This window comes from Scleropages formosus, chromosome 2 (genome assembly GCF_900964775.1).
Source record: "Scleropages formosus chromosome 2, fSclFor1.1, whole genome shotgun sequence".
NCBI lineage: Eukaryota > Metazoa > Chordata > Actinopteri > Osteoglossiformes > Osteoglossidae > Scleropages > Scleropages formosus.
The window spans coordinates 19,810,243-19,834,894 of NC_041807.1; the positions used below are offsets into that span (position 1 = coordinate 19,810,243).

Genomic DNA, 24,652 nt, shown 5'->3' on the forward strand with positions numbered 1-24,652 from the left:
TAACAGGTGGGTTTGTTCTGCACCCTGAATCAGCCTTCCAAGTCACTGTGTGAGGACATCCCAGCGGATGCTGTTGGCGGATGTTCTCCGCCCCACTTCAAAAGCACATCAAGAGCAGGGCACACTGAGACTTCATTTGCACCGATAATGTGTACAGACTTTCCTTGGCATTGAACATGGGGAGAAATGACAATTCTACTTGAAGGTTTTTTTAAACAAAAACAGCGAGCAGCGTGTGCCAAAATGTGACTGCTTAAAGAGCAAAAAATCATATGGATAATTTATCTCCAAGCGCTCGCTGCTTCTGGACACAAAACAGAACAAAAAGTATAAATGACCAGTGAAACGGAGGCTTTTCAGCAACTAATTATTTATTTCCGAATCAAAAAATGTAATTAATCTCCAGAATACAACACAAATACGCACGTTTTTAGAAAGAGGAGTTTCTAATTACAGTAAATGATGCAAATGCAGAACAAAATATTCTATTTTTTTTTTTCTGTGGCTTTTTCATTCTCAAAATGCATAAGGGTCCTTTGGCAGTTTTGACTGACATACATGAAAACCGACCAAATCCCCAAAATGCGCAGAGATTACTGCACGGGGTGGTGTCTTTACAGATGTTTGTTTGGGCTGGTTGGTCACTTGGTTTCTCATGGGATGTCTGGACAATTAGTTGTGTCTTTGTACGTCGCAGCGACACACACTAGTTTCTGAGCTGCTGCAAATGAGGCTACCAAGAATAACGAAAAAATGTTAGAATTAAATGTTTTTTGTGCCCGAGCTAGGCTGAATCTAAAATGAATGCTCAGTTTATCAAACACTCATGTCTAGCAAATATGTTTCATTGGTGGGAAATGTTCCCTCCGCAGATTACAGAATAGAGCGGAAGCAATTTGACGAATAGTCGTAATTAGCTTCGAGGAACATTGTTGCCGTACTGCTCTTTACATGGTGCAGTTGTAGCAGTGGATTCCATGTTGAGATGCTCAGGACAGCAGCTGTATTTCTAGTGGTACCCTGCTATAGAAACAGTGCTTTTGCTCCCATCGCCATGGAAACAGTTCAAACAGAAGAGGTAATGGCAATATTAGTTTTAGAATAATGATGAAGCACTTTCTCACACTGCTACGCTTTCTGCCAAGTCCAGTTAGAAATGCGTACATGCTAACTTCAAAAACAGAAGCTGGCATTTTTGCAGTGTCACTTATTTTTTATGCGTCTTCCCCTGTGTGATCCTTTACTTGTTGTGATGGCTGTTTCCTCGCCACCGTGAGGCTTTAAAGAGAATAAAATAAAAACAATTCTGTCACTTGTGCTGTGTTTAATTTGACTCCATCTGAAATAAAGGCAGTAATTTTACAGTGCAGCACAACATTTTGACAGGTATATTCAGAATGCACGGAAAAGTGCAAAAACAGTTCTGAACTGCAAATTAGCGCATCTCAAAAATGTCAATAAAGAATTCATGGAATACAAATGTGTACACTGGTAATTCACCTATCTGACAAAGGATTTATCTTTAATTGCTCAGTTCCATGTATGTTAACGTCTACATGGGTGTTATAGATTGGAAGATCTTTCTATGGGAGCAGCACTGATCAATCAGTTTTTTGTAGGACAGCTGGTAGTGTATTGGTGACAGCTACTGCCTTTGGGCCCAAAGGTCGCAAGTTTGAATCTCACCTCTGGGTGTAGCACCCTTGAGCAAGGTACTTACCCTAAATTGCTCCAGTAACATTGCCCGGCTGTGAAAATGACTAAATGATTGTAAATAGATTAATACTGCAAATTGCTTTGGAGAAAAGTGTCAGATAAATATACATTTAAGAGAATCATTTTGCAAGCAGGTTTGAGAATTTCCTCTTCAGGTGCACAATGAGTCACATGGACAGAAAGCAGAGCAGTGACAATCCTTGTACTCCACTTTGAATGTAATGATGAGTAAAGTGCTGCAATTTTAAAATTACAATAATCTTTACTTACGTGTAATTTGTCCGGGTCCGTACGAGTGTTTAACCTTTAATTCCACTGACTCTTTCGATCAAGGCCACTTACTGTGTTATACAATCAGCTTTACCATGTGCCCAGCAGGGTATTCGTACTCTTAAGAAGTACCTCAATGAAGGGCACTGCAGCAGGAATGGGATTCGAGTCACCACTGTAGTGGAGTAGAATGCGCTCGGTTGTGCTGTATTCCCATAATAAGACGGACATCCATCTACCCCTCCGGTCCCAGGCAGACACGCGTTCAGGGTCTGACCACAAAATCTGAGGCCATTCATTCATAAAACGATCGGAAGATATTGCCGCCCGGCGGAGCGCGACCCAAGAGACCTTAACAAACATTCCAGAGCACATTTGATTCATTTTTAAGGGGGATTTTTTTTTTTATACAATACATATTTTTACGTAATACTCACTATATTTTATTTTACAGTACGATCTTTTATTTTTTTTTATTATTATAGTGCCCTTACTAGTAATTATATAACGTCCCCTTACCAAAAAAACAGTATCGGGTAATATTATAATAATAAACATGGCATGATGCACACTTCCCCACCCTGATTCTGAATGCTGACATTTTCCAAAAGCAGCAGCAACACTTTCGATGTGCCTCGTTCCTCATATCTGGAATAAATACACATGATCATGCAGCACGCACGAGTTCCTGCTGGCACTGTAAAATGTGGTACAGTACTGTAGTAGAGAAAGAGCCTATATTTGGTAGACACGCTCCCGCCCCCCAGAGGTTCGCTTCTCCCCGCTCGCTCCCAAGGACGGTTTCCAGGGTTCCCGGGAACGCGCGGCCGGCGCGGGGACGCGCGCTTCAATCTCGGTAGATTGCCAGACATGGCGGCGGATCTAAACCCGGAGTGGCTCTCCTGCCTGCCGTCCTCCTGGAGTTATGGGGTAACGCGGGACGGACGCGTCTTCTTCATCAAGTAAATATAAAAGCGGACACTTTTTTCGACTCGAATATTCAACTTTGAAGGTTGTGTACACATTTTTTTCTTTTACCTTTCCTCCCCCATTTCTTACCACCACCAGCGAAGAAGCGAAGAGTACAACCTGGCTGCATCCAGTCACTGCCGAGGCCGTCGTAACCGGGCACAGGAAAACTCCAGGTAAACCGTTCTCACGTCCCCCCCCCACAACCGGGTGCGTTTTTTGGGAACGCGCATGCCGGGTGCAGTCGCTGTCATCTGCGGCGCGAGCGCCCGCTCCCCGCCGCTGCCCGTGAGCAGCGCGCGCCGAGCGCGGGCTCGCGGGGCATTTAAACGGCGGATGCTGCGGCGCGAGGAGACCCTCAGCTGCCGGCTCGGGGAGAGCGGTGATTCTCTCCCACAGCGCGAAAACGACAAAAGTTCCCATATTTTAATTGTTGCGCGGGTTAATTCGAACCTCCGTTCCGTTAAATGTCACATTTAGGTGTTCGCCGAGGTACCTGCCGCAGTAAAGTGTTAAGTTTAACAGTGAGGAGATGTTAGAAAGACAGGTAAATGTGGTCCGATGGTATGAGCTGTCCGTCGCGTCCAGTCCAGATCTTTCTGTCTTTTCCACATCTCCACATCCCTCCTTCGCCGAGGTGGCTGGGGAGTAAAGGAGCGCAAGACGGCACCCCTTACGGCATGAAAGGAACAGGTCTTCGAGACGGTCGTATGTCGGAGCGGTCGCGCAGAGGTGGCGGTTTCCCACTTTCCCGCCTTTGGCGATTAACGGCCTCGCGGGAGGAAACGCTCTTCTCACACAGGAACATTCAGACCAGCTGAGGCGCATGTTACGTCCAGCTGTGTCCCCACCTCTTCCCCTGGCTGTCTGTGTGTGCATTTTTTAATTTATTTCTTTTTCCTGCCCTGCCTAGATTTACCATCCGGATGGGAGGAAGGATTCACGTTTGAGGGGGCGAGGTGCTTCATAAAGTGAGTTGTGGCCACGGAGTCACCGGGTTTCAAAGCCTTTTCGGTCCCACTTTTTTCCCCCTCTCGTCATTCCCGGATCTTGTCTGACAGCAGAGGAGACCTCCACTGGGATGTTTTATAAAACCCCATGTTTCAGAGTAAGGTGGCGTTTGAAAAACTATGTTTTTACTGAGACTTTGTGTCAGGATTGGCTGAAACAAGGGCTTTGCTTTAAGGTGAAAAAGGAGATCCCAGTGTCTTTTTCCCCCAGGATCTCAACATCTTTATCAGACCACTGTGTGTCCATTGTAGCTTGTGTGCACTCCTTATTTGAAGACCAAATTGATGAAAACTATTCTCCTAGGTCAAGCAAGTTTGTTTAATGCTGGAATGGATTTTCATCCTTTGCACCCTCTCCAGCTGCAGTGCTGTGATTTCATGTTGTCGGGTGAACATTTTGGCTATAAGTCCTCGAGCGGTGTGCTAGAAGCACACGAGTGAATACTGTTAATTCTCCTTTGTTACGCAGAGGTGTTGACAGAAGAACTGAACTGAGTTTCGCTGAGTGAATTTCTCTTTCGCAGATATCTTTGCAGGGCACCGAGCTTATAAGCAAGCATGCTATTTGTTTAGGAATTCAGCGGAATTAATGATCACTGAACTCACGTGTATCCAGCGTGTCTGTTAGCATGAATACTCCTGTAATAATTTCATGAATGAGTATTGGTTAACAGATTTGGACTCGGTCAGCTCTTAGAAGATTCTTTTGAAAAATAATGACTCAAGTGAATAAAGTTTTGTATTAAGAGGCAGCCTGTTTCATGCTCTTTGAAATCTTCTGAAGAACAAATATTTTGTGATATTTTAGGAAAATGTAAAATTTGGGGAACATTGTCATCCCTAATGCTGAGGTTTGCAGTTTGGCATATGAAGTACTGTTTCACAGTTATAGTAGTTTAATGTCTTGTAAAAATGGCAGCCTGTGTGTAGAAAGATATTTTTACTCATGTGGTCCTCTTTTCATCACTTTTTATCTGATCCAGCCACTCACTGTTTCCTCCAGCACTTCCCTCACTTACTGAATAAACTGAACCTGCTCATAGGCCTCTTGGATGGTGTGCATTTTCATTCAGACAGGTGGTCTCTTCATAGTGTGATGCTGTTGTTTGTTTATAAATTATGAAGGTGCCAAAGCTTGCAGTTATGTACAACAGGACTCGGTTGAAATTAATTGATTATTATTTATTTTGTATTAATTCTTTTTTGTAATAGTGTTGCTCATATTACATCAGCAACAGATGGCAGAGTGCCAGAGATTATAAAGAACTGCGGCCGTTTATTATTCCTCTGCTTCACTCTGAGTCACTGAGGGACTGACTCAAAAAGACAGGAAATCTTATTTATCAAGAGGAAGTTGTTTCCCACACTGAGTTACAATTTAGTCTTGCCACTCTCCTCTCCCTTTAAAATCATTGAGTTTTTGAGGCCATGGATGAAGAGCAAGGATAGCCCTTGTAAAAATCTCGTGGTGCTTAATTCAGAAATGGTGGCAACGGTATAGCTGTACGTAGTTATGCCGCAGGGGCTGACTTCCATCGATGAAGTGGGAGTTCAGTATGGACTTCAGATGGAAGATGGGGAAAAATAAAGGAGGAATATGAGCTGGAACAGACACAGGGAGTTGGGGCGGGCTCTTCAGTAGCAACAACAGTGCATGCTGGGAGTGTTAGAACCTCTCCTAGCTTCTGGCGCCTGGGGAATGCCACAAAATAAACAGTTTGTGGAGTTTTACCCACTCCCCCTGAGTCTTGTCTTGCTGCCAAACACACTGCCGTTTTGTTGGCTGACGCAGCTAGGAGAGTGATCCTCCTTTGGACCCATCTCCCACACTGCATCAGCCCAGCTAAGCAGGTGGGGGAAGGACCATTCAATCCCATGGACAGAAAGTTGGCGCTGGAGTCCTGTCCATTCGTGTGACCCTTGTGAAGGTATGTGACTGGAGATTTTTTTTTTTTCCCCCCCCAAATGAAACCTATGTGCACGAGTAGAGTTTTTTAAACAAAGAGGAAGGCATGATCAATAGCAGCAGCTTGCCCCTTTGTGTGTCTCTATAGAAATAAATGGCATGGTCGAGATGAAAAGAGAAATGGCTCCAAAGGTCATTTCACTGAGGCCTGCTCTTCCCCAAAGGGGAAATGTGCTTTCTGGAATTAAGGGATATCCTCTTCATCTGCAACCAAGATGCAAAATCTAATGTCGAAGGTGATTTTTGACCTGCTGCTGGCCTACCTGTGGGTGAATTCAAATGGTCAAAGAGGTTATACTTCATGAAATGCTTGCTGTGGGATAGATTTGTTGCGCTGCTACTTCAGAGGCAGGTGATGGGAGAACAGAAATTATAGTGTGGAGTTATCAGCAGAGTGGCTGTGTGCTAGTGTATGGCTTTTGACACTCAAGCTTGTATTGATGGCTCCTTGTGAGAGTAGTCCAAAGTGCCTCCCTAAAGCATGGCAGCTTAAAGTGACATGAAAAATTCTTTGAGTCATCTTAATTTTGAAGTGTTATTAAAAGTACCTGTCAGAATGGAGAGCCATTCTCAGAAGATACTTCACTGTGATTTTTATACCTTGATTTTGTTTTTCCTTATAGATGAGTTAATATTTTAATACTTACCAACTCAAAAGCAAATATACACACACACACACACACACACACACACACACACACACACACACACACAGTCTGAAACCTCTTGTCCCGAGCGGGGTTGCAGCGAGCCAGCGCCTAACCTGGCAACACAGGGCGTAAGGCTGGAGGCGGAGGGGACACACCCAGGACGGCACGCCAGTCCATCACAAGGCACCCCAAGTGGGGACTCGAACCCCAGGAAAAGCAAATAGTTTTTTGTTTTTTAACCCACACACACAGACACATTGTCTGAAACCGCTTGTCCGTAAGGCTGGAGGGGGCGGGGACACACCCAGGACGGGACGCCAGTCTGTCACAAGACACCCCAAGCAGGGACTCGAACCCCAGGAAAGCAAATAGTTTTTTGTTTTTTAACCAAAGGAAGTTAAATATGGCAGGATCCTTGAAGTGTCGTGAATATTGGACAATAATCTTAAAGCACTGGGCAATTCTGTTTAACATGGTTGGAATGGACTGAGGTCACCATGAAATAATTTTCACCCCAGTAGTTGTGTGACTGAACAATAACGTGCTGAATTTCAGGTCAGTTCAAAGGCCATACTTTGCCAGGAGGTCTGTGCCCATCAGTGGAATGTTGTTCAAATAAGCAGTTTCATTTTAATTAGCTAGAAACACATGCAATTTTGAAAGAGCAAGGGGAGGAAATGTCTGATTAGTGGGTTGGTCTGTTTTATAAGAGTAACTGTCAGGAGGATGAATTCTGGCATGATACCAGCTCTCCTCTTTAAAAGCCCACTGTCTCAGGGGAGGATGCAGTGTCTCCCACGTGCCTCGACAGGTACACAGCTCAACGGGGGTGACACGAGCGGAATGGATGTGGCACACGCTCCGCTGGTGCAGTAACATTATGTGAAAACCTTTTTTGGTATTGCTTTTCTTCTCCCCGCAGCGTTTTTGAATAGCCCTTTCCAGATTCATGCAAGGGAGAGCGCAGTTGATGGAACCAGGCTGTCATACCATTGGAGTTACCCAGTGTGGCACCTGTACCACTTCTAATCCTCCTCCTTCTATTTAGGTGCATTCCTCATCCCCAGCTGTTTCTTTGGGTCTGAAGGACTGGGAGAGGGGATGAAGATGTCTTCATATGCAGCCACTGGGCTGAAGAGTCTAAAAGTGATTCACTTCTTAACTGCTGGTACTGACTGTGAGTAGGTTGTTGTGTCAACAATTTGGGTTCTAGCGCATGGCTCTGAAGTGCTCAAACTGAACCTGAAACTTTTTGACACTGTCTTTTGTTTAAACGGTATTGTAGCTGCTATGAGGTTTGGAATTTCTTCCAGTTGGTTTGTGAATAAACTTAGTCCTTTCTTACATGCCAAACTGAGCAAATAAACATGGTCTCGTAATCTATTTGAAACATTTATCCCTGCTGTTTTAAGAAAAGATACCTGTCATGAGGTTTATGCTGTTAAACTGAAATACACAGTTGTAAAAATCTGTGTTGTACCTTTATGATCATGCCAGTCAAAAATGTATAGTTCATACTAGTATGCTGGCGATTGAGTATTTTGCTTTTGCAGCATGGTTGTAAGAGGTGGACGCGTGTTCTCAGTGCCATTGACGAAGGTGCTTTAGGCCCTGCTGATTTGCAAGCTGTGAGATTGTTCATATTTTTGTCTCTAGCTGTGTCAGTAGATTGGACCAAAAAGCATTGTTCCATCTTCTGACAGTGTGCTGAGAGTCATGACAGAGTGAAAGCAGGAGAATGATTAAAAGAATGATTTTTAGTGCCCTTTGTCAACCTAATTTATTTTACAGTATGTGTGATCTAAGGTAATTAGACCAGCTAAATGATTTTATAATTTGTGACCCTCTACTCACTCACTCGTGTTAACTGCTTCTCAAAGTCAGTGCTGTGGTGGTCTGGAGTCTATCCTGGATGGAATTTAAGTCCATTGCAAGATAGCCACATAAACATACACCTGCACAGTCTTACACTATGGCCAATTTAGAGTCACCAGTTACCCTGAAATGCATGTGCTTAGCTTGTGGGAGGAAAGCTAAGCACCTGGAAGAAACACACGTAAACATGGGGAGAACATCCCAACCCACAAAAACTGAGCCAGATTCGAACCTACACTCAAAAAGCCAGCCAAAGCACTATGTGCCACTGTACTGCCCTGTAAGAGTTTAGGTTTTAACAAATTAATGTTGGTTTAGTTTGCAGTTCTCAAATACTCAACACATTTTGAAATTTTCAAAGGAATCTGAAGCAGTGGTATTAAGACATATTTTATTGTTAGCTTGGACTTCCTTTGCGTACTTCATTTCTGTAGCGTTGTTGTTCCACACCAGTCATAGAAAGACCTCTGCCCCTCTGATTAAGAGCCCTAAAAGACTTGTTTGACTGATAAAGAAGCAGTGTTTTAGGAGAAGGGACATAGGACAGAAGTAACTGGAGAAGGATGGTGCCAAGCCCCTCTTAGAGCTTTTATAAGAGGGATTTGATGTGTTGACAGGGGGTTTATTACACCATAACAAAAGGAGGATCAATCCTTAGTACATTCTAAGCTTTTCTGCTAGTTTAGTAGTGGCTGATTTACAGCAGCCATACTGCTGCTCTGTAAATTACACAAAACAGTTTTTCTATCCTCTTTACTCTTGTTGGCCGTTGATGATCTGTTTTGACAGTTCATCAGTAAATCAGATCAGAAAATTTTAATTTCTTTCTAATGCCGTTTTGGAGCACTGCTCATCAGATACCTTGAGCGTGATATTACCAAATATATATTGTGGCTGTAAATTGAATACAAAATTGTTTCAGTAACAAATATTTCATAAAGTTCTGTTTAGCTGGATGGAATTTATAGTCTCACTGTGTTTTCTGTACTGTAATTTTATTTTGTCAGCGCTTGGTTAGTTCTTTTAAACATAGTATTTCTTTTTATTATCTCCCTCACAAATATGGATCTGTGAAAATTCTAAAAATACCTGGAGTGACATGGGATTTAATACCAATTAGCCCAATTGTTATAATGTCTAAAATTCTACAGCCTTTTGCTCATTGTGGGAATATAATATTATATATTTATGTTTTTATATGTAGTTGCAGACCGTACTGTGTTTTTGGCTTCAGAACCATAATCCTATAGCAATTAAAATGCCAAAACAACAGAATATATGAAAGGCAAGCTAGTGTATGTCTTTCTGTGTGTTTTTCTCGTCACATTTTAAAGAGGGATTGATTTAAGCGGTTGAGATAAAAAGAGTCCGTCTTCTGGGTATTTAAATGGCTGAATTAATCAGCACTTGTTTGTCAGTGTCCTGGCATCTCGGCACTGGAAGGGCATGGCGAATGCAGAGCAGATTGTTTCTCCCTGTCTCCTCCCGTTGGATCCAAGGCCTCTGTGAGTGCGCGGAGACAAGAGGACAGCAATGCTCCCTTGTACCTCCCCTCATCCTGTAAGAGGCATAGTAGAAGAAGAGGTCAGTCTGTCAGGCACTCAGTTTCAGGGTGCGCGTGTGTGTGGTTCCCATCCCGAGGCCATCCAAAAGAGGACAGATGCATCATGTTTGACAGCAATAAGGTTATCACTGGACGAATGTCTTTCTCCTTTTTCGAGAGCAGTTTCAGTGGTTGTACCACTCCACTGAAATGCAAATGTGGTCTGTTCTGAGCCATCAGTAAAAATGAAGAGCATTATCCACTGCCTCAGATACTTTTCAGGATTCACAGAGGCTGAACTTTAATGGTCCAGTCTGGTAATAGGAGCTATAATACTACATTTATATCTTTGACTTGCCGAAAAAGTTCCATCGTTATGAATCCACAGCCTTGTTTTGAAGTCATGCTGGTTACTTGAAGATTGCTGCGCTGAAAGATTAAAAAGCAAAAAGTTCATAGTAAAAGTTGGGCAAAGCAAGCAGCAGTAGTATGAATTAGAATTACTTACACCTGCTTATGGCTACATCACTGGTTTTCATGATGTCCTGTTTACCTCCTTGGTATCACTGCATTTGTTCTTTGGTATGATTCTATGAACCTGTGGTCCTAGACCAAAACTGCACCCTTTTCTGCACCTAGTGTCCCTTCTCATTGTAGGTCTGGGTTTTGGACCAGTGGCTGGGCACTGTGCCGACGAGCAAACGAAGCCCATGAATCTCAGTTGAAGGGTTTATTGTCCCAGTTGTAACACTGTGATCTGATGGACTAATCCAGATTTCCATGAATTGGCTGGGCTCTTTCCCAGCATATCTGGCAGCATCGCACCAATGTGGTACTGGTGAGCAGAACAAGGAGTCTTTAGTGAAAGCTGAAAATCAGACCACGGTGTGCGGGCACATACCAAAAGAGTCTATCTGAAATCTGATTTATTAGTGTGTAAAATTAATAAATAGATGTTAACTACTTGCATTTCCGAAAGACTGACATTCTTGTCAGGACTGTTATAATATTTGGCTTACCTTTCTTTAGACTCTTAAATGTTACCCCAATAAAATAATAATGGGGGGTGTGCTGGCGCAGCAGGTTTGGTCAGGGCCTGCTCTCTGGGGGGTCTGGGGTTCGAGTCCCGTTTGGGGTGCCTTGCGGCGGACTGGCAACCCATCCTGGGTGTGTCCCGTCCCCCTCCAGCCTTGCACCCTGTATTGCTGGGTTAGGCTCTGGCTCGCTGCAGCCCCGCCTGGGACAAGCGGTTTCTGTGTGTGTGTAAAATAATAATTACAATAAATGCAATTTAAATGTCCAGTGTATTGACAAAGGTCTTTTGAAAAAGTTTGTTACACAGTTTTAGATCAGTCTTGAAAAATTAACATTCACACAAAGTAAAATTTGAATGACCATTACAAGGTATTAACAAATGATATCAGAAAGCTCTAGCAGTCGCCTCATTTTAAGGTTGGCTTGACAGTGAAGGAATGCAGATGCAAAGTGCTAATTGTCAGGAATGTATACATTTTGAATGTAAAGAATTCGGGGTAAAATACAGTTACAATGATGCTTTTCCCTAATGACACCAGCAGTCTGTTTTTGGAACTCTCACTTAACACATTCCTTTAATCTCTACATGAAATGATCCTAAATTTTAATCTGCTCAGGCATCAGGGGGCTTATGATAGCACCATTTACTGTTTCAGCAGCTGTGCAGGTCACATCTGGTGTCTTCTGTCCAAGGAGAGTTACACAGTGAGCTGCTGTTAGGACCTTTCACTGATATGAAGCGGTTATGTTGGTAAGTTGCTTTTATTCTTTATTATGTTATACTGTTTCTCTTTTTTATATGATTTTGAATTTCTCTGGCAATTCTGAGATAGCATCCTTATCACAGTTTTTTGTAGATTTCATTGCATTAGTTTAGATTTCTTTTTGAGGAGACTAAACAAGCACTTTGCTTTTATAGCTTGATTACTCTGTAAATACAGGCAGAGGAAAAGAGCACTTGTACATAAATACACATTACTTTAGGAAAAAAAATATGAATGACTGCATTTGAGTGTGTTAACCTGCATAATCCTGTGGAGTGTGGAACCTGGCAGCTGGAGATTAGGTTAATGAGGTGTCTGCCGGTGTGAATGTTATGCATATGCATTTAAAGGGTCTTAATGAGATTTTTTTTTTTTTTTTTTTTTGAATTATGACCCTAATCATGTCTTGAATTGGACCTGGTGAAAATCCTTGCGGTGATGAGGCTGGTAATTTACTGCTGTGAAGCGTGTCATTTCCCCTTTGTTTCTCATAAGCATGACTGATTTCATTAAGGCACATGAGATAAATGAATTGCTATCAGTTCCAGATAAAAAAATAAAATGTATTGTTTGTTTTTGGAGGTTCTGTTAGCACTGGGTGATCATGGGCAAGGTCATAGGAGTCATGGCTGTAGCGAGAGTGGGCAGGGTCTGCGGGGCATTTGGCTGTCCTGGGATCGATGGTGCCCAGAGTGTGGGAATAGAGGGGAGGGTGCAACGGGGGGGTGTCAGAGGTGCATTAAACTTTTCTCCAGCCCAAAGCAACCTCACTTCCTGGTTTGACCGAGAGTAGGGTACATTGCCTGTGTAAAGGTCTGTGTAAACACATTTCTTACAGTGTCACAGATATTCAGAACAGAACACTATAAAACATACAGCTAAAGATTTACAAGATTTCAGTGTTTGTTTTCAGCAGGGTAGCTAGGGCAAATACAGTTATCTATTGGTGATATTGTTTTGCATAATTTACTGCAAATGCATTGAGAAACATAGCAAGAGAACGAGGATAAAAAGTCTCTTGCATAGCTGACATTTTAGAATTACATCAGAAGCACGCTTATGAAAATTCCATCCATATACCCATTCAGTGTCTGACACCATCAGACTTATTAAATTAGTTGTACTAAATAACTAAATTCTCACAGGCAACTCTGTGTGACTGAATGCTGTTGATCTATTGTAACGACCTGCGTTGCTGTGTTCGAGTAGGAAATGTGTTAATTATTAATCGGTTAGCGTTTGGTGACATACGGGGAATATTAGGGGTCGATTGCATCTGCCTGGAGGAGAAAGAGGAGAGAGCCTGAGGGCGCTAAGCAGGTTGGGGAGGCTGGCTAGACGCGCAGGTCCTGGAGGAAACGGGGTCTGCCGACCGAGAGCGTTGTTACCCTTTGTCCAAATAAAACGTTTGAAATGAACGCTGCCTTTGCGTTCTTCTTCGGCCCATCCAAACCCACGGCGCTGCACGCCACACTATTATAAACCACCATACTAATAATGCCATATGTTTGTTTCCATTTTGAAAACACTGTTTTAAAAGCCTTTCGTTTTCCCCCGAAGTCCCATAATTGATGTCTGAGAAATCATATTCAATTAGTCAGTTTTTGCATGTGTCAGTGCTTTCGATTTCTTCGCATTTATGCGAATACATCTGCAGTCCTGGTTCACCCTGTTATTGTAGCTCTGTGAAGGGTTTGCAAAAGAACAAGAACTGCTGGACGTTTTCTTTTTCACGTGACCTAAAGTTTGCATCCTCACTTGTAGTAATTGCTTTTTGTCCACCGCAGGTGTACTGGATTAGGTCTAGTTTGCATTCACTTGCTGCTGAGAGGCCTCGCAAGAGTGAGAGAGGGTGGACCTTGCCTTCCTTGTGACATGTGATGATCTACCCATTCCGTTCCTGAACACGTTATTACTGCTGTGGGCTCTTTTCAGCGCATTCACCATGCCTTTCTCCCCATCTAAAGCACATTTGTAGAGTGGCTGATGGCTCTCGGGGCTTTTGCCGTGGCTCCAAAAATGAAAAGCTCTTATCAGAAATCTGCAGGAAGGGAGCCTGTTTCACAGGTTGTAGGCTACGGGCCACTTATAGAGTGTGATGGTTTCAGCCTGGAAACAGGGTTTCTGTGCAGAGAAGGAGGTGGCCTTGGGTACAGCGGTGTTTCAGCATTTTGTTGTGCGCACCCTGATCTGCTTTGGAAGGCTGACGTCAGTGTCAAACTGCAGGCCGCATTAGCAGTGCATTGTGGGTCTTGTGAAAGAATCGTTACCGTTGACAAGCTGCCCTTAACACAGCTGCCTGGAGCCTTCCCTCACTAAAGGGCTGCCTCTCCAAGGGTATTATGTAAGATGCTAAATCTTTTCATGTATGATGAGGGACTGTGGGGCAGTTTCAGAGCCTATTCCTCCTCTTATGGTTTATATGTGTGGCTTTTTGGAGCCATCTCCACTCTGCAGTTCTGCAGCACTGTGCATTAGAGTTTTGTCAAGATCAGGTCATGTGACCCACAACCACAGTGGATCTCAAAAGCAGAGTGCCTGAATCTGGGATGGTTCTGATTCAGACATGTTGTGTGACCTTGTGTTGGGCACAGTGTCAGATTTCTGTGCGGTGTGTGCACTTCAACGGACTCAGCTTCTCTCATAGGGTACACACATCTTGGACGGGAATTATGATGGGCACATATGGCAAATGTAGCACGGCTGACTTGGCCACTCAAGAGTCCTGCTAATCAGTGTGTACCACAGATCCTGTGTGAACACTGTTTTCTAAATGCAGGGTATGAACCAACAGCCCCACCCTGCAAACAACTCCTGTCTCATCAGCTCTGCTGACAGAAATGGTCATGTAATCATGCTGGGAAATGGAGCAGAACCAAATGTAGCCAAACAATTCAGCATGTCAAGCAAATGGTAACTGAATACAGCAAGTGTTAGTTCACCTAATTCCTAGTGAGTACACAAATATTTATGCAAGCTGTTTTCTGTGTGTGATTACTTGATTGTAAGGTAAACATTCCTTTTTTGATGATACTGTTGTTAATTATAGGCCTTTGACTTGTATCTTGTGTTGCACGGTGGCACATCGAGTAGCGTTGCTGTCTCACAGCCCCTGGGTGGTGTGAGAGAACGTGGGTTCGATCCCCGCTCAGTCTGTGTGGAGTTTGCATGTTCTTCCCTGTGTCTGCGTGGGTCCCCTCTGGGTGCTCTGGTTTCTTCCCACAGTCCAAAGACATGCTGTTCAGGTTCCCCCATAGAGCGCGAGTGTCACGGAGGGAGTGTGTTTCACTGATGCATGGGTGAGTAACCCCTTGGAAGTAGTGTAGTCACCTTGGTGAATAAGGTGTGTGGGCTAGTAACACTACATAGAATCCATTGTAAGTCACTTTGGCCAAAAGCGTCTGCTAAGTGAATAAATGTAAAATGTAACTTAGAAAAACAATTGGTCCATAAGTTTATTTGTAACTGCAAAGTCACATTTACTCTTAAGTCAGTATCAGTAAAACTGCACAATGTATACTGCCCTTCAGTTATTAACAGGCTGTGTTCTGTAAAACCCTCAGACAAAGCTATAATAAATAAAAAAAAAAAAAAAAAAAAAAAAAAAAAAAAAAAAAAATACTGAATGTTACTGGGGGGCGGTGCATTGATGCAGCGGGCTTGGCCGGGCCCTGCTCTCTGGTTCGTCTGGGGTTCGAGTCCTCCTTGGGGTGCCTTGCAATGGACTGGTGTTCCACCATGGGCGTACCCCCCCCCCCCCAACCCTGTATTCTGTGTTGCCGGATTAGGCTCCAGTGTGTCGTCACCCCGCTCAGGACAAGCGGTTTCAGACTGTGTGTGTGAGAATGTTAGTATAATTGGATGTTATTATAATAAATATATGTTGTAAGATTGTAGTTGTTATATTTTAATTTCAAGCTGCTTTGAACTTTAATACAGGGAGCAATTTTATCACAGTGTCAGAGTACCGTTTTCTTGAACGATGCTTTTAATTTACTGTGTTGACTAAAAGAATGGTTATTCTGTGATTGCGGTACACAACATCAAGCGAACTAGCAGAAATTCATCTGCTGTGCGCTGAACATTTTCAGGTGTTTGTTTGGGAAAGATTTTCTTCAATCCCTGCAATACCTGCTTATACAGCCATAGTCTTCTGCTGCATGCTGTTTCCTGCGCTCGCCAGCAGTGGCACATAGTTCGTCCCTACATGGCGATGCTGCTGCAGTAAGACCTGCTCTGTGTGCTGGGCAGGGGCTCAAGGACAGCATGCTGCATGTCCCACTTTGGAGGAACCTCTTTAAGAAGCACAGTGCCACAGTGTAACCCTCAAACAGCAGCCATGTCCTGCAAACACAGTGTGCTTTCTCCCCTGCCAGCAGAGAGCATTGGCGAAACCAGCTCTCATGCGCTCATTTTTGCAAAGGTCTCTTCTGCCTGTGTCTCTGTAAGAACTGTCTTTGACAGATGGATGGAGTTATCAATCGCTGTAATTCAATGCCAACTAATAAAAAGTGATATTAATATGTGAGTGCACGTGAGCAGTTTTTTGCATCATTTTGCTGTGTGTGTGTTTGCGATTGAGTTTTGGGGGAAAAAAAAAAGGGTAAGTGAGCTAAATCCTCTTTTTTAAACAAACTTCATGTGACTGAACCCTCACCAAAGCTGGTGTTAGAGCAGATGAATTATGAGTTACACTGGTGACAGCAGCTTCACCTTCAGTCTGCACTTCAGATTTTCACCACCTTAGGCTCCAAATTAATTTTATCCTGTCTCTGGGATTACTACTTTGTTTTACATTTTCTCCATCACAAAGATTCTCCATGATCTATCAGCTCACTAGGTCAAGTGAATAAAACATTAACTCACATTAAAACTACACCACATAACAACTGCACAAATTGCTCTCGACTTTTTCCCTACTTCTATTGCTACAGGTTTTAATCGTCCTTGGTGTTGTCCTGTTAAATTGAGCCATAAGCATCTAATTCACCTCATTTAACCAGAGCATGAACAATCAATTTTATTTCCACATAATGTCTGTTTATTTAGAAGGTATATGGCCATGGAGTGCCCACACCAGGATGTGCTTAATTTTAATAACTTGAGGAATTAAACTGAAAATGAGAATTTATACATCTATTATCGGTTTAGTTTGTTGCTGGGTCTCTGCAGCTGCTTTTAGTAGCATCAGTGTTGGTGTTGTAGGTGAAGTGGAATGAGGCTGATGAGGGGACAACCCTCTGCTTAAATCCACAAGTGTGAAATAACCCAACACTGTGCTGTGCTTACACTGTATGGTGTACTTGGGGACCTCATTTACCAACCCCCACCCCCCAAGCCAGGCTGCTGGCTCTTCTCTCCCATCCTGCTCCTTTTCCAGGAGTGATCTCATTGTGGAAACTGCTGCTGTAGAAGCCATTAGGACTTCTGACCTCATGGAGAAATTTTGACACCTGCACTTCTTATAAGGGGCCTGGGAATAATTTTTATGTTTTTCTCATGTTGGCTTTGAATATTATTTTCTCTGACTCCATTCCAAATACGTTTTGTGAAGACCTACATTGACTTGAATGTAAAAATGTGCTATATTCATTGGAATTTTGTAGACTCATTGATGATGATATGCTATGCTACCGATGTGGTGGATGTGTGATCGTTACTGAGGCACTTCCTGCTGGCATTATTATTTAGCCTTAAATTGGCTCTTTTGCAGAAGTGACGTCTGTGGAGCGGCAAGAGTGGTGGACAAGGACTTTGTTGTTTTTGATTGGACTGAACTCCCACACTTCAGTAGTACACCAGTAGACCAGAGTTCACTAACTTTGCAGCATTTTACAGTTTACAGCTGGGCTCTTTTAAGCTGAAATTCTATTAATGTTTCAACAGCAAGGAGCTGTTGCCAGTATGGAGGGCTGTGATTTTTTAAAAATTTAAAAAAAAAATAAATAAATAAATAAATAAAAAGTTTAAAAAACTTCATGATCTGCTCAGCATGAAAAGACAGCTACTTGGACTCCAAAAGTAACTACCGTGTGATAGTGTGATAGGGATTGACCAGCACATGGGGATAATTTTCTCAATGCTATCAGTGACTATGACTTTTTCCACACTCAACTTTTTTAAAACCAGGTACACACAAAACTTTCTTTTGAATTGGATTAGAAATCATTTAGCAGCCAGCAGTTTTTCCAGCTGCTTGAAAAAATGATGAGGATAGAAGTTCAGACTTTTCCCTGTGAAGTGCTAATAAACGCTGATAGTCCAATGGTTAGAGCTGCTGTTCTCACATGTGGAGGTCACAGCTTCAAATACCATCTACTGCTGTCATATTCTGGAGTTAGTGTTTTTTTGGGTGCAGAATTGGCTTCTAGAGTCTTACATGCTGGATAAACCTCCAAATCTCTGCATGTACAGTTGTATAGTCCAGCTGGAGGACAGGGGAAGGGCAGTAGTCCATCATTACTGTTGCAGAGCGAGAAGCCTCTGCAAGCATCTCCATCTGCAAAGCCGGACTCTGTCCAGTGGGAGAACTCCACGGCGTCCATCCCGCATCTGCAACTCAGAGAAGTGTACTGTAATTTACTGCGTCATGATATGCTTTATCCTGTACTAGCTGCCCGTTGGCACCTGTACGCCCTCATGAAATGCCACTCCTGTAACAACTGTCATTGGAGGCTACCGGTGATTGTATGCAGGGATAAAGACTTCCAAGAGCTGTGGCACTCAAAACCGCAGAGCTGCTTCAGAGTCCAGTCACCGTATGCCTCTCTTGCATCTTCTGACCTATCTGTGAGCACATATCCATACAGTCATGTTATATTTACAGTTCTCTGTGTTTATGTGCACAGTGCTGTCTCTGCAGTGCCATTGCATGGGTCTTTCTGAGCTCCATCGAGCCCGAAGGCTGGTCATCTGTGACTGGGGGGCTTAATTCGGAAGTTTCTCCGTTTTGTTTTTTTACAGTAAGGCCACTGCTCATTTCCTAGTTTTTATTCGTGTTTTTGGCAAGAAGCCAATAAGGTAATTACAGGAAAAAATCATTTAAGTGTAAAAGAGTAGAAATGTTGGTTTCCTGAAGTTGTTTTGTGAGCCTGCTCTTAAAAAGGACATTGCGGTTTCCAGTGGCTGAAAAGAGTAGAGGACATTTCGAAGTAGCAAATGAAAATACAAAACAGTCCTATAAATCTCTAAAGATTTCAGCATTCAGTACAGATAATAAGGCTTTTTCAAAGCCAGGATGTCTCTTGCAAGATCAGGCATGCTGCATTCAGGGACGTTAAACTGTTCATTTGTTCATTTAGAGCAGGAGGAGTCAGCTGTGGTCCAGTGTGTTCTACTTTTCCTTTTAACTCAGCTCTTAACAGGATTCAGGTTCAGGCTTGACCATTCCTAATTTAGAAAACCGCTTTACACTTGTGTATGAATGGATGAATGAAACTTTATTAACCCCAGAGAGAAGTTGCACTTGATTGCAGGACCATGCAATGCACAACAAACACAGACATAAAATATACGTACATGTACGCATTGCGAAAACAGAGGTGAATAAGTAGGTAAATAAACAAGAAGGCCCGTTTATACACAAGAGAAGGCAGGCAGAGTTTCGCAACGGTGTTTTGTGGTGGTTTCCAGCGGCACCTCGTTCTCGTCCACGTCGGTGCGTCATTGTCTGTGGCCAAGTGACTCCGTCAGTCAGCATGCGTGTGGGATTCAGACTGCCGCCATAACACAAAGACCTCTTTAGATAAATTGAGTCATGAGGTTAATTGAAATATAATAGATTAAGCCCTTAACTAAGTCAGTTATTAATGTGGTCTTCCTGCTTTCCTATTTCCGCATGCTCTGAGGTCTTTCGGAGAGCCTTGAATTTTTCTCCCCCGAGGAATCAAGTTTAAAAGCACTCAATTAAACTCACGTTCTTGCCTCGTACCGTGAAAGTCCTATGGAGACTTAGCCATGGCAACCTAGATGCGGCCCTGGTCCGAGGAGAGTGTCGTACGCACTCCGGTCCGGGCCGGCTGTGCTTTGCAAGTGCAACCTACTGCTGCGGTACAGTTCGTGAGACATCGTTTCTGATGTGTCTCTAAAACTCTGTTCCACGAACCGTAACAGAACTCCTAGTTTCAAACCCTCCTCCCCAACTCCCCGTCCCTCACTTATACTATACACAAAATGCTGGATTTGTGTAATAAAACTCCAGACAAAACTGACTTTTGGAATAATTTTCCGGCGAGGTTAACAAGTTGCGGACAGGTGTTCAGAAATGAAGAACTGCACAGAGTCTCAGTCACTGTGGCTCCAGTGATTTGCATGATTTAAACAGTCATTTTTGTCCACAGACACTTAAATTAATTGAAGAAGCTCTGATTTCTAAGTTCTGGGACATAGTGATGCTTATTGTAAGTAATAAAGTTTAATTAACTCTCGGCGGAAGGTACGGCTGCTGTTTGTCATTCAATTGGCAGGTGGGGCTGCAGGTGGGAGGAATGTTTTCGACACGACGCTTCACGGAATTGCGGTCGTCGATTTGGTCGGTCTCACGGGAGCGCAGAAGTCGCTGCAGGGAATTCGATCGCGACAAGGTGTTCGTACCCTTGCTCCAGCATTTGGCTTCATCGTGTTTCATAACCTTTATTTGTGCGCGGCATGTAAAGTTGTGGTAAAAGTGCAGGCTCAGGTCGTCCGGCGGTCGTTCCCGTTCCTGCAGCAGTTATTTCCTCCTGCTATTATTCGTGTTTCTTCTGTGAACAAAAGGAGGGCTGGAAGGCCACAATTTGTGCTCACAATATGTCGAAAGCAAACTCCTCGCTCTTATTTCACTGAATGCATTCAACACACATTCATCTCCAGCAGGTATTAGCGGATTTGTAATCAAAGATGGCGGACCTTGTTTTTTGTTTTTCTTTGGCCTCAGATTTTCCTTCGCATATGTCCCTGTCGCCGAGTTTCCTGTGAAAGGCAGCTTCTCTTTCATTTTAATTGCTCGTTTCCTGCTAGCGTAGCCTAACGACCCGAACGCCTGCGCCCCACGTCTGTTTTCGGACAACACTTATATAAGCAATGGGAGCAGCTACTGAACTGCATGGTTCCTCCTTCAGCCTCGTTTTGTTTTCACAAGGTGAGTTTCATACAGTTCCACCCAGAAATTACTTCTGTGGGATTGGCACAGAACTTTTAAGGTCATTGACCGTTTTCAGTCAATAAATAATAATTTTTGTGGAAAATATATAAATAAAACATGTTACTGACTGAGGGGAAAAATTTATTTTGGCCCCACAAGCAAATTATAGTTGTGGAAAGCACTTGTGTGTTAAAACTTTACCTGAAACTTTTCATGTCCTTAATAAGAGTCATACCCCTCACCGCAGTTATGCAGAGCGCAGTATACCAGGCTGTCATTTACCTTATTGCCAGTTGTCTTGTGTACGTGTTTGGGAAGTGAACATTTTTTCATTGATAACCACAATTTTTAACAATTGCTTAGCCAGAATTAAAAAAAAGTAAATAGTGTTTTACATGGGGTGCGGTGGCGCAATGGGTTTGGTTAGATCCTGCTCTCTGGTGGGTGTGGGGTTCGAGTCCTCCTTGGGGTGCCTTGCGATGGACTGGCGTCCCGTCCTGGGTATGTCTCCTCCTCCTCCTCCTCCAGCCTTGCGCCCTGTGTTGCCAGGTTAGGCTCTGGCTCGCCGCGACCCTACTGGGGACAAGCGGTTTGAGTCAATGTGTGTATGTTTATTTTACATAACTTTGTTGCTGTTATTGATTTTTACTCATAATTCTATAATTAACTCAATTAATGGAATGCTTTCTGAAAGTACCAGGATTTTGTCTCATGAGTTACAGTGCCCCGCGATGGGGAGTTTTTTTTTCCCCATTATCACGGCGCTGGCCGACACACCCGTTATCGGTGTGCAGCTCTCATTCTGAACCTGACGCGACCATTTTCGTTAGGCCACAGATCTCCACACTCAGCAAGTGTTTAAAGGAAGATGTCAGTTCCTTCAACACCACGTTGATTCTATTAGCCGCTCCAGCTGAATGCCCTCTACCGCTATGGATTAGCGTGACCCCATTGGCCCTGCTCAGATCAGTTCGGTTGAGCCCCAGTGGGAAATTTTACAGTGCTGATGGAGCCAGGTGTGGTAGAGGTATAAGTAATCTGCCATTGCATTGGTTAATTTAAAATAAATTTCAAATAAATTCAACATGAAGGCACCCGATTTTCATTCGAGAGTGCGCTAAGATCATTAGGATTGCCATGGGTTGGGCTGGGCATATGGCATGAAGGAGGTCCAAAAAATCTTTGGCAAAGCTGTTTTGTTTAAGGAGGATACTCATTGTGCTGTCTCTCTGCTGGACAGCATGTTTTTTATTTTTTATTTTACGTTCACGTCTTCCTTTCATCTTGTGATTGTGCCGATCAAGCTTGTTGCCGATGAACTCTTTCTTCACCCTTGAACAGAGGTTCTCGGTCTGCATTACCAGTTAAGCATTTTTCACCTTTTGGTTTTTTTTTTTTTCTGCCACATTGGCCAGGAAGACTGTCAGTGCCTACGAGTCACGAGCTGATTGAACCAGTGGCCTTTGCGATGGCAGCCAGTTCTGCTTTGGATTTTCTCTCGGGTCTGCAGAAAGAGGCTATGTTTGAGCTTAAACTCTGCTCGGCATGAAAAGACAGCTACCTGGACTCCAAAAGTAACTACCGTGTGACGGTGTGATAGGGATTGACCAGCACATGGGGATAATTTTCTCAGCGCTATCAGCAACTATGACTTTTTCCATCCTCAGCTAGTGCTTCTCACTGGTGCTGAGGAGCATAATTTAGGCTCGGTCTTCAAAGCTGTAGATCTCTGTGCCTTACATGTCGGCTGAGGCATGGAACCTGGCAAAGCCTGCGGACTCATGCCAGTGAAATCCTGTGCAGTGAATGCTAATTCACCTGCCCGGGTCCCCAGCTCGTGATCGGAGTGAGATCTAATCTGTTGCAGATAATGAATGAACTGCATTTTGTGTAATACAAGTCAGTGGCACACGTTGACTTGATGAAATTTCTAATGGTGCAGGATACTTTCGTATTCTGGACTGTTGATAGATTGACGTCTTATTCCATTTGGTACCACGGGGAAACAAATGTGTATTTTTTTTGTACGTTCTGCACAAGGTTTTAGAGCACATGCTGTTTTCCTAACACATGTTGGCCAAGCAAAGGTTTTGTGATTTGAATCAGCCACAGCAGCAAGAAACTACTGCTTTCATTAGTCTCACCAGCTTTAGTATATTGGAAATTATGTGCTTGTTGTTCAGGACCATCTGCTAGAGGAGGAACAGAATCCTTCTTGGAACTGGAGTTTGCTGTGCTGGTTACCTTCAGTCTGGTTCTTGGTGGCCCCTTTTGCAGTGGTGTTCCATTTTGTGCCACTGTCTTCGAATTGCTAAGACCATGGAGATCTATGAAGGACTCTGCAGGTGGGCACCTTGTGCTGGTACCGCAGTTACCCAGAATATGGGACAGAATCAGGGTACTGATACAAGAATCAGAGCTGTCCCCAACCCTACTTTCAGTCCTTCCTCAGACTTTGACCGTTCTTCCTTAATATTATAATGCTGAGGGCGTACTACTTAACAACATAATTCCAAAAAAAAAAAAGAAATATTATCAGTAGAATTTTGCATTAACGCAAGAGTAACACATTTATATCTGTTTGCTTGCTGCTTCAAATGCTCATCATTTTAAACAGTTGTTTTGCATAATGAAAATAGGCTTTTAGCATTTTAATAGCAATTTACTTCTCAATTAATTACACGGACTGATGTGTATAATACTGTTGTCTTGATTGCATTACCCATAGTACATTTTTCTAGAGTGGTGACTGCAGTGTGCTTATGATGTCCTGGGTGTCCGGGCTGCATCGTGCACATGTGCGACAACTCTGGAAGCAAAAGGTCTGTTATCACTAGTGCACTGGAACTGTGCGCCAAGAGCAGATCTCTGCGCTGACCTTTCAGAGTGTGAATATGCATGTTCCAAAAGGCCAATTTTGTGTCCCATGCGCTCTGTCCTCAACGCAACTGTTTGAGATGTGCTGACGTCAGAAGTTATCCTAATCCCCACCTTCATGGAGCTGCTGCCTACAGAGCAAATGGGAAGCCTTGTGCCTTTTAACATTATCTCTCTGTACACATGTTCTCATCTGGGTATCACAGCCCTGGTTGAGTGGTACTCTTGTGTCTGTTGCAGGGATGTGAAAGAGACAGCAGCAAAGACCAGGCAGACATGATATAAGGACAGCCTTGAGTCTGTCTAAGGGAACACTTGAATTGCTCTCATCAGCATCTAATGAATGAGTTCTATATGAGTGGCATGTGCTTGTGTATGGCAGCAGGCTGTACACTTCTTAAGTGCTGAAACAGATTAGTCTCTAAGTCAGTGTCACCGTCCCATCACTGCGTGCGCACACACACACCTTCTGAACCGCTTCTCATACGGGGTCACGGGGAGCCAGAGCCTAACCCGGCAACTCAGGGCGTAAGGACGGAGGGAGAGGGGACACACCCAGGACGGGACGCCAGTCTGTCGCAAGGCACCCCAAGCGGGACTCAAACCCCAGACCCACCGGAGAGCAGGACCCGGTCCAACCCACTGCGCCACCACACCCCCCCATCACTGCATTTGCACTTTTAACAATGATGGCCCAGTTTTTAATGCTTTTCAGGCTTGTCTCATACTTGTAGTAAGAGTGATCATTTGGGCCTTAGTCTCTCTGGACTCTGCCAGTCTCTCCGCTGATCAGTCCGTGGATCTTTTCAGTCTCTGCCAACTTCCGTTAGTCTCCATTTGTGTGCAGAACCCTAGT

At 43.6% G+C, this 24,652-nt stretch overlaps 1 protein-coding gene across 1 annotated transcript in view; it reads left to right on the plus strand.

Annotated features, from left to right (window-relative positions):
* Positions 1 to 2,834: 2,834 nt before the first annotated feature.
* Positions 2,835 to 24,652, plus strand: part of LOC108931429 (pleckstrin homology domain-containing family A member 5-like) — a 109,740-nt gene continuing 87,922 nt past the window's right edge. Inside the window, 3 exon segments of the mRNA XM_029245944.1 lie at positions 2,835 to 2,948; positions 3,055 to 3,131; positions 3,869 to 3,926. Of these exon segments, the coding sequence (XP_029101777.1) occupies positions 2,857 to 2,948; positions 3,055 to 3,131; positions 3,869 to 3,926 (227 nt within the window). The 5' untranslated portion in view covers positions 2,835 to 2,856.